Raw genomic sequence first — 16,469 nt, 5'->3', positions numbered from 1 at the left:
AACACATGAAATTAAGCCATGTCTCTGGCCAATTTACCCCAATATAAAGACATTTCTGCAATCCACACAAGCCCAGTTCTGTCCTCAGGGGAAGTTTTATTGCCATTTGCAAAAGGTTTTCTTGCTTTTGGAAATATTCTCCCTAGGCCTGACCATTTGTTGCAGTCCTAATCTCAGCTATAAAAAGAGGGTGGACTAATTGTAATCCTGTTCATCACCTTTACACACACACAGATATATATATATATATATATGGTGGACTATAGAATATACCCCCAAAAAAGGAAGAATGTATCATCTTAGAAAATACAGGTCAGTGTGCCCAAACTCCAGGCTCACTGCTGTTCCAATGCCTCCCAACACATAGTAGGCATGAAACACATGGATGACGAGTAGCTGTGTAGCTATTGGACAAGGAAGGGTTCTCCTTTAACAAATAGAAAGGGGCCAGCCAGATGCTAGTGACTCACATCGATAGCCTTAGCTACTCATGAGGCCGAGATCTGAGGATTATGGTTCAAAGCCATCCCAGACACAAAAATCCCTGAGACTTGAATCTCAATTAATCAGCAAAAGGCTACAAGTGGAGCTATTATTCAAGTGGTAGAACACCATCCTTGAGTGAAAAAGCCAAGTGAGAATACAAGGCTCTGAGTTCAAGCCCCACTACCATCTCAAAATGGGAAATTATGCTCAGTAAATGAGTGTTCTCGGGATTCTAAAGGGCAGCCTAGGGCTATGAATGGGTGGTCAGCCCTTGGCTTTGGTGTTTTCTAATGGTAAAGGTGTATGTGTGTGTGTGTGTGTGTGTGTGTGTGTGTGTGTGTGTGTGTGTTGGGTGTGAGTGAGATGTGGATGGCTCATTTAACCACATAGATACAAGTGTATCTCAGGTTTCTTTTGGTGCCAGCTGGCTCTTGCGTCTTCCTCTGCAGATCACAGCCCTCAGCCTCCAGGAGCCCATGCTGTCACCGTACCTGGTCATCTTGTATCTTAGTCAACTTTACCTGTGTCCCCTAGACCCATTAGAACTTTTCAAAGTATTGTCAATGTCACCAATGTCATGTTATCTATTTAACTGATGTGTAACTGTGAATTTCCCAAATGTTAAGACAACCACACATCTCTTCTGGGGAAATAGCAGACGTTTTAAAAAGCAAAAATAAAGTCTTCAAGAAAAATAAAAAATATCTCCTTTGCTGATCTACAAGCCTGAGTCACCAGTATGGACAGGTCTGGTATTTATTTTTTTAATTTTTTTATTGTAAAAATACTGTACAGAGGGGTTACAGTTACATGAGTAAGATAATGAGTACATTTCCTATCAAGCATTGTTTTCTACTCCTTTGTCAGGTCTGGCATTTCAACACCAGAGGGCGCCAGTGGTTAAGTTATGTGGACAAGTTAGTTGCTCGCGAAGGAAATTGTTGATCCTTTCATTGTCTGGTTACCCCAAAGAGGCAGATAGTGTTGGGGGCATAGCAGGTAAACTGAGTGAAAAAGGGTAACTGTTGCTAAGAGAAAAGGGCTCGACAGTTCCAAGCAGAGGGTTATTGCCTGGATGATCAGCCTGTAGATTTTCAGCCATCAGTAATAACTCAGCCAGAACTTTCTGTCTTTGTCATCTGAGAAAGCCACTCCCTCCCTAACCCCCACACTCCCACCATGCCTATAGCCCTGAAACAGCTTCCCCTTAGCAGCTCAGAGGAACTCTTCAACCAGGGCTGGGGGTGGGGTATCTGTGCTGTCCCTTCCCCTGGGCCAGAGACCACTGGCTCATGCAGGACAAGTAGGAAGTCTGGCCTAGCCTGCTTGGTTTCATTTCAGGAACATTTTCTTGATTTTAAGGGTTTTAATAGTTTTTTTCAAAGAACAGTTTTAGGTTCATAGCAAAATCGAGCAGAAAGTATTTGAAATTTCCCATATGCACCCTGCCCTATACATATATAAGCTACCACCACTATATATTATATATAGAAAATATAACATACATAATATAGTTTATATTATATTTATATATTTCTATATTATACTTATATTCCACTAATTTCAATGTACACTATTTTTCAGTTTCAATCAATTTAAAATTTCAATGTGGTGGTCTGAAATCAGTCATGGTCTAGCTTCTTTTCATTGAATATTTCTTTGAGAGAATGTAAAAGTACACAGTTTGGCAGTTTGGCAGAGTCAAATGCAGTGATTTAGAGCTCAGGCTCTGAATCGAGACTCAATCCAATCCAGTCTTTGCTTCATAGGCACTGTTTTCCTGATTGATTACTCCTTTACAATTTCAGATTTTGCGTAAGAGCCACAATCTTCCATCTGCCTTTAGAGCATGGTAATGGCTTGCACACATTCTGACGAACACATTTCCTTTCTCCTATGCTTAAAGTTGTAGTGTCATGTGAAACTACTTCTTCTGGCTCAAGGTGTTAGTCTGGATTCCCAGAAGAAGCTTTGTTGTTGTTGTTGTTATTATTACTATTATTACTGTCAGTTGTGGGGCTTGAACTCAGAGCCTGGGTGCTGTCCCTGAGCCTTTTTGTACTCAAGGCTAGCGCTCTTCCACTTGATCCACAGTGTCACTTCTGATTTTTGAGTGGTTTATTGGAGATAAGAGTCTCATGGGGATTTTTTCCCCCTTGGGCTGGCTTTGAACCACAATCCTCAGATCTCAACCTCCTTAGTAGCTAGGATTACAGAGGTGAGCCACTGACACCTGGCAATCTTAGTATTTTGTAGTACAACTGCTTGGAGTTTTTGAAGTAATGGACAAGGAGAGAAACTGTTTCTATTATCCTAAGGGAAGGGTGGGCAGACGGCTTGTGGTACTTCCAGCTCCCATGGCTCCTCTGGGGCCCTTCTATAGAGCTAGGACACCTGCAGTCCCCAAGCTGCAGCCTCAAGCTTATACTACCTGTAGCCTAAGCCCCACTTCCTCTCTATTCCGGGCTTCTGTAGAAGTTGCTGACCCTAGTGCACAGAGTGACCCAGAGCTCAGAGGTATTTAAAAATGGGTGGCTTCGCAACCACTGCCACCCAAGATGTAGCACTTGGATCTGAGTCCAGTCACAGGCACTTCATCCATGGGTCTGGCACAGCCTAAGCAGGTGCTCTACCACTTGAGCCAGCCCTTTGTGCTTTATTTTGCCAATAGGGTTTTGCGTTTTTGCCCTGGGCTAGCTTCAGACTGTGACCCTCCAACCCATGTCTCCCATGTATCTACAAATACAGGTATCAACCACTGCGCCAGGCTCCTTCCTGTTCTTTGAAATTTAAGGTGTGTTTTATGATCTAGCATGTAATATGTCTAACCAATATTCCATGAGCATCTGAAAAGAATTACTGGATACAGCAGTCAATAAATGTCAATTATATCCAGTTGATGGGTGTGGTTGTGGAGCCCAGCTATGTGTTTAAAGATTTCTGCTGGTAGAACCTGCTCATTCTGATAGAGGAGTATTGAAGTCTTCAACTAATAGCAGGGTCATCTGTTTTGTTTTCAGGTTTCATCTGATATATTTTTACATTCTCTTGTTAATAGGCATGCACTTGTTAGGTGTTAAGGATTATATTTTTGAAAGAATTTATCTGTTGCTTATTGTATAATGCCTTCTTCTACTCTACTGACTTTAATAAGCTGGGTGCTGGTGGCCCACACCTGTAATCCTAGCTCCTCAGGAGGCTGAGATCTGAGGATTGCAGTTCAAAGTCAGCCCAGGCAGGAAAGTCCATGAGACTCTATCTCCAATAAACTACTCAGAAAGAGTTGGAAGTGGTGCTGTGGCTCAAGTAGTAGAGCGCTAGCCTTGAGCACAGAGAGGCTTAGGGACAGAGCCCAGACCTGAGATCAAGGCCCAGGACCAACAAAAGAAGGAGAAAGAAAAAGGTGGAAACTCTTAAAGGAGTGTGTGTGGGGGTTGGGGGTGAGTACATGTTTGTCAGGCACTCTGCCCACTGAGCTATATATTCCCAGCCCCTCTCAAAGCATATTAATATGGATGGGATTGGCAATAGAAGGTGTGACAATGATTAAAATACATTGTACTTGTAATCTGACTTATTGAATTGAAGCCTCTCTATTCAACTACCTTAAAAAAAATCACAGTTGTTTTAAATTCCCGTTTCAAGAATTCCAATCTACTTGCCCTCTCTGAATCTCATTTAGGAACTCTACCTCTTTAAATTATGTACCTATCTTTTGTGTGCTTTCTCTTGAGTTCACACAGTACACTAGGTAAATGGAGTGGTGGTAAACACAGCATGATGGTGCTATGTGAGGAGGAGTGTAAGTCCGGTGTACAGGTCCCTGTCATGTGTGAGCATAGGCTGCAGATGGTGACTTTGCAGTCTTCCTCTGGCCTTTGGTGAATGGGCCTGAGTTGGGCTCTTGGGACAGTTTAGATCTTTCTTTTCCCTTGGGTCAGTTTAGATCTAATGAAGCTCAGTGGTTCAAGCTCTGGTCCAAATTGTTTCTCCTAAGGGTAGGTCTTGTTGAGAAAAGCAGAATGCTCTGGCCTGTTTCACAATAGATTGCTTTTCCTTACTCATCTGGAAGTGTTCAGACAGCTTCTTGCTGGAATTGCTGTAGAGTGCCTTGTGTACATGTGTCCTGCAGCAGACTAGTGGAGCGTGTGTGTGTGTGTGTGTGTGTGTATGTTTGTGTGTACCTATATGGCACCCATTTGGGTCCAGAATTCAAGTAAACCTCTTCCAAAGAAATCTATTTAGTTCTTTTAGAAGCAGTATTCTACTCCCCCTCCAAAGAAATATAAATGTAATGTTTGTTCATTATTATTATTAATTATGGTAATTTGTTATGAAGGTAAAACATGTTGCCAGGTGCTGGTGGCTTATGCCTGTAATCCTAGCCACTCAGAGGCTGAGATTTTAGGATTATGGTTCAAAGCTAGCCTGGGCAGAAAAGTCCCCGTGAGACTCTTATCTCCAATTAACTACTCAAAGACCAGAAGTAGAGCTGTGGCTCAAAATGGTAGAGCAATAGCCTTGAGCAAAAGAGCTTAGGGACAGCACGTAGACCCTGACTTGAAGCCTCATGACAGACATAAAAGAAAAATATAACATATTTTAAATATTTATATAATATACATAAATATTGTGTGTATTTGTGTGTTCATACGTGTGTGTGTGTGTGTATGTGTGTGTGTGTGTGTGTGTGTGTGTGTAATAAAACAAAAACAATAATGATCTGCAAGGTGGTTTGGACAATTTTAGTCCTGTGTGATGGGACCAATAGTTGTTTTTATTTTCCTATTTTTAATTTTTATGCATTTCCAAGTATTATTAGAGGAACATGTGTGTACTAATTTTACAATTAGTGGGCACTGATAGTTTGAGTTTGTAATCCTAGCTACTGTGGAGGCTGAGATCTGAGGATCACGGTTTAAAGCCAGCCCAGGCAAAAAAGTCCATGAGACTCTCACATCCAATCAGCCACTGGAAGTGTAGCTGTGTCTCAAGTGGTAGAGCACTAACTAGCCTTGAGCAAAAGAACTAAGGGACAGTGCTCGAGCCCTGAGTTCAAGCTCAGTACTAGTGTGCACACACATTCATGTACACACACACACACACACACACACACACATTCCCCACAAAGGTAATGTTTCAGTCAGTTGTGAGCATTTGGATGTCTTTTCTCCCTGTTTCCTTCCAGTCTGCAAAATGAATGTTCACCGTCGATGTGAGACCAATGTAGCTCCCAACTGTGGTGTGGATGCCAGGGGAATCGCCAAAGTGCTGGCTGACCTGGGCGTTACACCAGACAAAATCACCAACAGTGGCCAGAGGAGGAAAAAGGTAAGTGGTGATTTGGTGGAATGTCTGGAGCTCTGAGCTGCCTTCCTGAGGGTATTCTGGGCTGAGGTGAAGATCCAAGCCATGGACATCATAGGACTATGCCAGGAAAGAAAGTACTAGGGGCATTGTATTTGAACTTGCCAATCAATCTAAAAGTGTACATTGAGGATCTGTTTATTACCTGTTACTTTGTGCAAGTCAGTTCGGCACTGAAAATACTGGGTAGAGTCTGATCTTCAAAGAACCTATGGTTTTCCTAAGCTGAGAACTCGCACACTATATACACATGTAGATGTTATTTATGATATAAAGCTGAATAAATACATGCAAGCAGGTAATAGAGCCAACCAATGTCCCGCATTGCTCTAGTGAGAGAGCCTGCATTGCTTGGATGGACGATTAGAGGGGCTCTATTAAAGAGGTGGTACTGGGCTTTACTTAAAAATGTCAGTTGTATTTGGAGAGAATGAAAGTTGAACTAGCTGAAAGCTCTCATATTTTCCTGTTTAACTGGCAAGTGAACTCTTGACTCTGCCCTCATAATATTAATTCAACAGTTGCTGTTGCATACCAGAGTCCCTGTCCATCCTCAGGACAATGTCTTCATTCCTGATGCTTGACCTTAGAAAATTTATAAGCCTCCTTTCTTTTATTTCTTTTTTCTTTCATGTGCACACACACACACACACACACACACACACACACACACACACACACACACACACACACACACACACACACACCAAGTACCAGTCCTAGGGTGTGAACTGTCCCTAAGCTGTTTTGCTCAAGGCTGGTGCTCTTCACTTAAGCCACAGTTCTATTTCTGACTGTTTTAGTGGCTAATTGAAGATCTGAGTCTCATGCAGTTTTCCTGCCCAGGCTGACTTTGAACTGTGATCCTCAACTCTCAGCCACTTGAGTAGCTAGGATTACAGGCCTGAGCCATCAACACCTGGCCAGGCCTCCTTTCTGATGTCTTCTTGTTCTCTCTAGCTTGTTGCTGGTGCCGAGTCCCCACAGCCAGCTTCTGGAAACTCTCCATCTGAGGAAGACCGGTCCAAGTCAGCACCCACTTCACCTTGTGACCAGGGTAAGACTCAAGAGTTAATTTCCTACCCTTGAGCTCTGTCATTGGAAGGACCGAGAAGAGTGTGAAGCCTCTGAAGCCAAGAATGGTCTTGTGCGCTGAAACAGCTCCCAGCCCGGGAGGTCCTCACGCACCTCTTACCTATGGTGTAATTATAGGTATTTCACGTTATGAGGCTTTCTTGAGGGCGGCCACTAGCTGACTGAGCTTTCCTTCTGTTCCTCACAGGCCGTGGCAAGAGAGAAGGCGCAGACAGGGGATGTTATGGTTCTTTCTTCCCTGCCTCCTTTCCTAGCTCCCAGTGTAGGGAGGAAGGGGCTCTGCCCTAGTGTCTGGCAACAGATATGTATGTCAAGGAACTTGTTTGTGTTTGGTGTGACACCCCACTCCTTGGCTCTGATCATTGTACCCCAAAAGCTAGGATCAGGTTGAGTTAGGGGATGGAATGGATGGGTAGGGATAGGAAGATGAAGCTGGAGATGAGACTGAGAAAAGAAATGGGGAGAAGCCAGCTCCACACCAGACACCCCTCTTTAGCCTTGGTCCCTTGTCTTTTTCCCTAAAAGATAATAAGTTCTGTCAACATAATAGATAATAAGAGTAATTTGAGAGGCAAGCAAGACTGCTGGGGCTGCCCAGGGACTCACACACTTGATGCTTTCCCCTCTGATGATGAAACTCAACCATCTCTTGGAAGGGATGGACATATACATCTGCAAAGCAGGAATGGTCCTCAGGGCTGAACAATGGTACCTGAATTTTCCATAGCCCTTATGTATTCCCTTTCTTCATTTTATACTCTCACAAACTCTGTGCTGGCACTCCATTACTGCTTACAGGGTGAGAAGTGGAAGGTCAGAGAGTTGCAAACATGTGTCCTAAGGTCAAGAACGAAGTTAGTTGTAAGGGCAGATCTGTGCCTCTTGAGTAATCTGATTTTCCCTGGAGATCCTCATTTGTGAGGCAGGCCCTCTCACTCAGAAGTAGGAACAGCTCCAGGGGCCAGAAGCCAGGCCTCCAGCCCCAAAATAATTGGTTTCAGTTCCTTCTCATGCTCTGTGACTTCATGCCAAAAGAGTTTTGACTCACGTGGCTGCTGGTGGCTCACACCTGTATATCCAGCCACTCAGGAGGCTGAGATCATGGTTTGAAGTCAGCTTGGGCAGGAAAGTCTGTGAGGCTCTTATCTCAAATTAAAAGACCAAAAAGCCAGAAATGTAGCTATGGCTCAGGTAAAGCACTAACGTAGCCTTGAGCACAAAAGCTCTGGAATAGTACCCAGGCTCTGGATTCAAATACCTGCACTTGGCACCCTCTCCAAAACAGGGACCCGTTAATTATAAGTCACTTGATGACACTCTGAAATCTCTGAGTTTGTAGGTAGTACCTTCAGCTGGGGTGGGTATTTTCATGTTCTCTTTTTAAATGTTGAGACCTCCTCTGGTAGGGCCAAAGAAACAAGGTCAAATGGTAAAAGAGACCTCAAGTCAAGTGCAGTGGCCATGGTTTGCAGATATGTATCGTGCCTGGTATGCTACCTGCTTGTGCCTTTCAGCACCTCTGTTCAGCCCAAAGTAGTAATCAGTGCAGGTGGTAATCAGTGCACTCATGGCCGGAAAGCCCTCTTCACAATACATTGCATGGTTATAAAACAAAAATAAGCCTGTCTCTTTCCTTTCTCTTAAGACTGTAGAACAAAACCCACTGTGGTGACTTATACCTGTAACCTTAGCTACTCAGGAGGCTAAGATCTGAGGATCATAATTCAAAGCCAACCTGGGCAGTAAAAGTCTGTGCAACTCTTCCCTTTAATTAACTAACAAAAAGCCAGAAGTGGGGCTGTGGCTCAAATGGTAGAGTACCAGCCTTGAGCAAAAAAAGCTCAGTGCACAGGTCATGAATTCAAGTCCCAGTACTAACACGAGAATATTGACATTTATTTTCAAGCTTTGGTGTCTACAGACATCTAGGTTTTACCTCCCACAAAATCCATTGACTAATGGAGACTTTTAATTCTGTGGTGAGACTAAAATCCATATGTAATTAAGAGTGAATGATAGCCAGGCAACTACTGAATTGGAGACTCAGAAATGGTGCCTACCTGTTCCCACCACAACCCAACCACTACAGTCACTTCAGAGGAGCTCACCCCAGACTTACAAGGCTCTCCAAGCTGCCATTCTGGGTTCTCTGGGCTTCACTCCTCCTTTAAAGAAGCTGAACATGGTTCTATCAAAAGGTACCACGTCACTCATCTTCAGTTCCAGTCTCCAAGATGTGGTCTCCACTCCCCTTCATGAGCATCTTTTACAATCTGATCTTTGCTCAAGATATACATACCCTTTTGAACTCAGGCAACAGCATGAATTAGTGAATGAAGAAGCCAACTATAAAGCTTCCAAAATATCAAAGGTCAAACTGCCAACCCAGCATTATCCCCCAGGTAATTTAGGTCCCACACTCCAGAAAGCCTCCAGATTATGTCATTGTTATGAAATTGGATTGAGGAATTTCAGCCCCATCAGAGATAAATTTGCCACAGGTCATCATGGAAAGCAATTCTTTTGTTAATGATAAAACCTGTTGGTCCTTTTGTTAGATTTTGTATGTGGGATGAATATTTAGAGTAAGCGTGTGTGTGTGTGTGTGTGTGTGTGTGTGTGTGTGTACGTGCGCGCGCGCCTGAATATTTAGAGTAAGCTCAGCCACAAAGCTAAGGGAAGAGCTTTAGAAGGTGAACATTTCCAAGATCCTGTAGATGAAATGGCATTACCAGTAATGATTTTGTAATTTATTTATTTATTATTGTGTTGATTTTTTAGTTCAGGTCTTCACACTCTCACTTGGCTTTTTTTATCAGGATGGCACTCTACCATTTGAGTCATACTTCCATGTCAGGCTTGTTTTTAAAATGGTTAAGAGTCATAGATATTTTTCTGCCTGGGCTGACTTCAAACCTCCAACCTCTCAGATCTAAGCCTCCTAAGTAGCTAAGATAACAGGAGTGAGCCATCAGCACCTGGCCAAGGGTGATTTGTGATTAGCTGTTGCTCTAATCTTCTAATGCAACTGATAGGGTAGCTGTTGCCTTTCTGTCTCTGCCGAGTTCCAGAGAAGGTCTGGGTTATTTCATGACAGCTAGAATGATGGCGTAAGCACTGAAGGGGCTCGCAGAGAGATGGCACTTTCCAATGTAATCTGAAGAACTTTGCTGGCAGTGAACATCTCCTGGGAAGGGTTTACGTCCTCTTCCCCTTTGCATACTGAGGCACTCATTCCTGTATATTAGGCGTTGATGAAAGTGTGTTAGACAAACAGAGAACCATGGGATGCCCCCTCTGAATTTGTTGTTATCAAGATCTGAAATAGGGTTGACAGGAACACCTCATGGGGGGGGGGGAGCAGTTATGAGTACTGAATTCTAACAGGAAGGGCTCATGAGGTATGTACTAATGCAGAATCTTGTATTTGGGGCTCTAGAGTTAAAAGAACTTGAAAACAACATCCGGAAAGCACTGTCATTTGACAACCGAGGCGAGGAGCACCGGGCATCATCATCCACGGATGGCCAGCTGGCGGGCTCTGGCGAGAATGGTGAAGTGCGAGCTGGCCAGGCCAAGCGCTTGGGCCTGGATGAGTTCAACTTCATCAAGGTCTTGGGCAAAGGCAGCTTTGGCAAGGTCTGTAGTGCATGTGGGCAGCCCTGCTGGGTTTTTTTTTTCCCCTACCCTGGTTTTGGTCTAAGATTTGATGAGGGTCAGCCTGGTCTCCTTACGTTGTCCTTTCCTATTGAGTGTAAATGGCCCAAAGCCTCGCAGATATAAGCCCTGGTTTTGCTGTTAAGGGACTGTGGGACTTTCTGTCATTTCTCCTGGATTGGATTAGATATGCTGCATGTGGACTGAACTGAACATTTTGCCACTAAAGTGTCAGTGTGCTTCTTTCTCCCTTCAGAGACCATCTGAAACTGTTACTTCATTATGAAAACTTGGAACATGAACTCTAGAGCCTCTGTCCTCAGTGAACTGAAAGATTCAGAGCATATCTTACCACATAGTCAAGTGTTTCTTTAAACCTGGTATTTAGTAAATGTTCTCTTTATCTTCTATAGGTGATGGGGAATTGAATCATTCTCTTATGTCTTGGATCAGGGTCCTCTGCCCTTGGGACAAGTCTCCATATTCTGCTCCCACTGAGATGAACTCATGTTCTGGACTATGTTTTTCAGTGTGTTGAATAGAATATTACTGGTGATCAGCTAATCTGATGGCCAGATGAAATACAAAAATAATCACCGTTTTAGGAAGATAGAGGGGCAGCTGGTCAGCATTTCATCTCCGATCTGAATGTCCCTTTCCTCTTTTTACAGCTGTGCTCAGTAGTAGTTAGGATTTGCATTTTAAGAATCTCCCAAAGCAAAAGCTTTGCTCTGGGGACCCAAGAGAGGGGTGAGAGGAGGAGTCACCTGCCCTCACGTGTTCATGTGTCTGGGTTATCCAAAGCTGCAGCCTGTGAGTCAGAGGGCTTAGCTACAGGCCCATTCTAGGAGTCTCCACAAGGAAAGCTAAGGTAGCCCTAGAGCCTGGGGCCTTCTTACCATCCAGCTTACCTGGCCCTATCTCCTCCTGAGACAATGCTCTTGACTAGAGCAATCACATTCTTTAGGGACAGGCTAAATAAGAAACAGACCCTAAGCTTCTAGCTTAGGGCATAGCTCTAGCTAGTGAGCTTTTATAGGTTGATTTCTTTTTAAGCAAGATTCAAGGAAAATAAGCACTCTCAGAATTTCCACATGGTGTAGGCAGGATGGGACCTTTGATGACTCTGGAGCACTTAGATGGTTTATTGGGGGAAAATCACAGCTAAAGTCTGAGCCAATTTTACAGAGCATGTTCTTTATGTGGGTGGTAGAACATCACGAATTCCCTTAGTAGGATTTTGAGTTCTGCTCCTTAGCTTTGACAGTGAACACTGGAATACTGCACTTAGGAGTTGGTTATTTAAAAAGAGAAAGACCTGTGACTTTTATTAGTAAGTCAGTGCCAAAATATCAAATAATAGGAAAGTCTCCAGAAAGTAGACTATAAGTCACCCTCTGCAGAAGGAGTCACATTCCAGTTATAAAAGAAACCTTTCAGGGGTGAGGGGAGGTGGCTCACACCTGTAATTCTAGCTACTCAGGAGGCTGAATCTGAGGATTGCAGTTTGAAGCCATTCTGGGATAGAATGTTTGTGAGACTCTTATGTCCAATTAACCAGCAAAAGCTGGAAATGAAACTGTGGCTAAAGTAATAGAGAACCAGCCTTGAGCAACCAAGCTAAGGAACAGTGCCTAGGCTCTGAGTTCAAACCCTAGTACTGGCATTTTTTTGAAAAAAGGAAAGAAAAAAGAAACCTACAGGCAAACAAGGGCAGATTTAAGTCCATAGAGATGCTGTTCAATAGAAACAACTAATGGGAAATTATAAAACAGGCTGAGGAAAATTTTTATAGACAGCAAGGATTAGTATTTTTTTTTTCTGGGTCTGGTCGTGGGGCCTGAACTCTGGGCCTGGCGCTGTCCCTCAGCTCTTCAGCTCAAGGCTAGTGCTCTACCACTTGAGCCACAGCACCACTTCTGGCTTTTTTCTTTTTGCTTATGTGGTACTGAGGAATCGAGCCCAGGGCCTCATGCATGCAAGGCAAGCACTCTACCACTGAGCCACCTTCCCAGCCCCAAGGATTAGTATTTTTATATATCATACATGTATAGAGTTGTAGGTAATAACATAAACAACAGAGAACTAGCAGAAGGAACAGACAAGAGAAGATATTGAAAAGCAAATTCAACAAATACTTAAAACATTTTTATTGCAAGTGAAAATAGTACTGACGTAGTATTTCCTACCAGTTTAAATTTTTTTATGTGAAAGTTCTCATTGCTGGTAAATGTCACAAACCCAAAATACTTCTGCATGGCACACTGTATGAATATATTTTATTAGCAGATATTAGTTGTATAAGCAGCGTGTTCATTGTTACTTTTTCATGCATGCATATAATGTACCTCTAATTAACTTACCCTCTACTTTCATATCCCTCACTCCCACTTCTTAAAAACAAATTCAGTAAGTTTCCTTGTTCTATTTTCATACATGTATATGATGTATTTTGACTATATTCACTCTCTCCCTTCCCCCTCCCTCTGGTACTGACCCCTCCCTAACATAGTCTGTTTGACTTTTTTATGATGCACTGTTTTTCACTTTTTTTAGTATACATTAATTGTACCAAAGGGATTTCACCATGGTTATTCACTTGTACATATATTGTAATTTAGGGAAATTGACCTCATCTAGGGGAAGGCCTTCGCCTTCCCAATTTAGTTGACTAGCTTTCCATGAGTCATGAGTTTCCTCATGTTCTCTATATACATAGACCTGAAAGATATACATAAACACACATATATATGAACAGATATTATATACTATATATAATGGAAAATTAAAATATTATATATAATATATGTGTGTAAGTTATATATACATGAATAACAAACATATATATGTCATATATACTATACATGTATATATACTATATATAACATGTTTTATATCACACATAACAATGTATATATAATGACATAATGTATATATTGTATGCATATGTATGTATATAATGAATACATGCATATATTTATATAATGTATTTATATAACATATATAACATGTATGTGTATATATAGCAAATTTATGTATATATGTGTGTATATATAATATATAACATATATGTATACATATACATATATACACACATATATAATGAATGTAACTGTGGGACTGTTTGGAGGGAATTGGGAGGAGAGAGGAAGAATAAGGATGAATAATACTAAAATACATGGTATCTATGAATATCATCTTTGAAAATTAGTTTGGAAATATGGAAGACGTTTGACCCTTTAATTATGAGGATTTCTATCTTAAGGATATAATACAAAAGAAAATTTAAAAATATGGACAAAATGGTGCAATTTATAACAACTAGATATAACTCAAGATGCTACTATGAGGGGTAGGGTAGCACATGAATTATACTGTTTGCTTGTAACTGTGTTTCAGCAACCATGATACCTGGAGACCAGGTTAAAAATTGCTAGTAAAATAATAGTTCTGTTCAAAAGGATTACACTATATTTGTGCCAGGAATGGTGGCATGCCTGTAATTCTAGAACTAGGGAGGCTAAGGCTGGAGGATTGCTTAGTTCAAACCAGCTCTAACTACATAGTTAGACCCTGTCTTAAGAAAGAAAGAAATAAAATAAAACAATACAATTTACTATAATTTGGGTATTTATCACTATACAAGAACATATGAATAATTATTTCACAAATGTTTATTGAACTTCTCTACTTTGAGAACTGTGCCAGATACTAAAAATCAAATTTTTTAGAGCTAGGGGCATGATTCAAGTGGTAAAGTGATTGTCTACCAAGCATGAGGCTCTGAGTTCAAATCCCAGAACTGCCAAAAATAAGTAAATTGGAGTAACACTATTAAGATGACTGGCTTCCTAACTATTTTTAATACTATTATATTGAAAATGAAAGGGAAAAGGAAATTAGTTCTTAAAGTGTTTGTTTGCTTGCTTTAAAAAAATACTATTGGGGCTTGAACTCCAGGTCTTACTCTCTATCTTGGCTTTGTTGCTTAAGGCTGGAGCTCTACCACTTACATCATACTTCCACTTCCAGCTTTTTGCTGGTTAATTTGGAGATATAAATCACATGGACTTTTCCAGTTCTTAGATCTCAGCCTCCTCAGTAGCTAGGATTACACACATGAGCCATCAGTGCTAGGCAAGTATTTGGTATTATGTTTCCTCTTTTGATTCTATTCAGGCATGGGATCATGGGGACAATGTTGATTGGTTGCAGGTGATGTTGGCAGAACTCAAAGGCAAAGATGAAGTATATGCTGTGAAGGTCTTAAAGAAGGACGTCATCCTTCAGGACGATGATGTGGATTGCACAATGACAGAGAAGAGGATTTTGGCTCTGGCACGGAAACACCCTTACTTAACCCAACTCTACTGCTGCTTCCAGACCAAGGTATGCTTATAGAGAGGCTGGCTGACCAGTCTTGGGTTAGCACTGTGGTGTTCTGTGACTGGCTGTCACATCAAATACAAGATTTCTACCCTTTATTTGCTTCTCTCAAAGACTTTGTAAGGAAGAATTTGAAAGTCATCTTTTTTTTTCTAAAAGCATGGGATTTTCTATCCAAGGTTGAATAGCGCATGGATGAGCGAGCAGTGGAATTATTTGTAAATATAACTGAACAAAGCCAAATGGCTAACCCTGGTGTTTGCTCATTGGAAAAAACCAGCAGATGTAGTCTTTCCCTACTCTGCTTCTAACTTCTATCGCTTGCCAAATCACTTGTATGTTACTTTCAGCTCAAAAGAAAAAGTGTAAAAGCCACCTGAATTGCTTCTTACTTGTGCTATGTCATAGGAGTGACAAGATGGCGATAGATGTTTAAAATTCCACAGTAAAATCCAAGCATTTAAAAAACTTACCATGTAGGTGCTGAAGATCCAGAAGATGGCAGCAAAGAAACAAAGATAATCTGCAGCTAAGTAGCAGAGTTCAGAGCCTGACCTCTGACTCAAAACTCAATGAAAAGGAACGCACAGTCTACAGGAAGCTCTTATTCTATCGTCCTTTGAGTGTTTCAGAGGGAGTGAGGGGATTTGTAGTGACTTTTTTTAAATGGAAAAATGGACTCACCTCAAAGCACTAAAATTATGCCCATCCAATGCCCTGTGGCACCATAGGGAGGTGATTTCTGGCTCCTTGGCATACCCTTGCTACCATGTTTCAAATCCCAGGCTCAGCTGGGTGCCAGTGGTTCATGCCTCGAATCCTAACTACTCAAGAGGCTGAGACCTAAGGATTACATGTAGTTCAGAGCCAGCCTGGACAGAAACCACTGTGAGACTCTTATACTCTAATCAACCAGCAAAAAGCCAGAAGTGGAGCTGTGGCCCAAGTGGTAGAATTCCAGCCTTGAGAGACAAAGTTAAGGGACAGTGCCTCAGGCCATTGGTTCAAGCCCTAGCACTGGCACACACAAACACATACAACACACACACACACACACACACACACACACACACACACACGTCTTTTCACTTAGATTTCAACAATTGCTTATATATTTCACTGAGCCAATTGGTATCAGTTATCAGTTGCTATATCAGGTGCTGGAGGTGCACTGGTGAATAAGACCCATCTCTAACCTCAGGGATTTTACAGTCTCTTTGGTACAGTTTTCCAAAGGTTGTTTCTTAAGAATCTAATCACTTTGGGAAGCTGTAGGAATAAAGGACTCTGTGGCCTGTAATGTGGACACTGCAATTTTTACTTCACCTAGTATTAACACACATTTGTTTATTGGAGGCCTTGAGAAGACCTGCAATGAAGGACTCTCTCTATTTAATCTACTATTTCCCAACTTTTTTGGTCCCAGGCCTAAGCATCACCCACACAGCATTATTCCACATTGAGCAACACTGATGCAG

General features: G+C 41.9%; 1 protein-coding gene across 1 annotated transcript in view; it reads left to right on the top strand.

The window, feature by feature from the left end:
• Prkce (protein kinase C epsilon) overlaps window positions 1-16,469 on the top strand; it is a 506,608-nt gene that overhangs the window by 326,666 nt on the left and 163,473 nt on the right. The window contains exons 7-10 of the mRNA XM_042675470.1: window positions 5,675-5,817; window positions 6,814-6,910; window positions 10,388-10,587; window positions 14,821-14,994. Coding sequence (XP_042531404.1) covers window positions 5,675-5,817; window positions 6,814-6,910; window positions 10,388-10,587; window positions 14,821-14,994 — 614 coding nt within the window. The remainder of the gene's footprint in view (window positions 1-5,674; window positions 5,818-6,813; window positions 6,911-10,387; window positions 10,588-14,820; window positions 14,995-16,469) is intronic.

The sequence above is a fragment of the Dipodomys spectabilis genome, unplaced genomic scaffold (assembly GCF_019054845.1).
Source record: "Dipodomys spectabilis isolate Male_0828 unplaced genomic scaffold, ASM1905484v1 ptg000026l, whole genome shotgun sequence".
Classification (NCBI taxonomy): domain Eukaryota; kingdom Metazoa; phylum Chordata; class Mammalia; order Rodentia; family Heteromyidae; genus Dipodomys; species Dipodomys spectabilis.
This window is presented reverse-complemented; position numbering and strand designations above follow the sequence as displayed.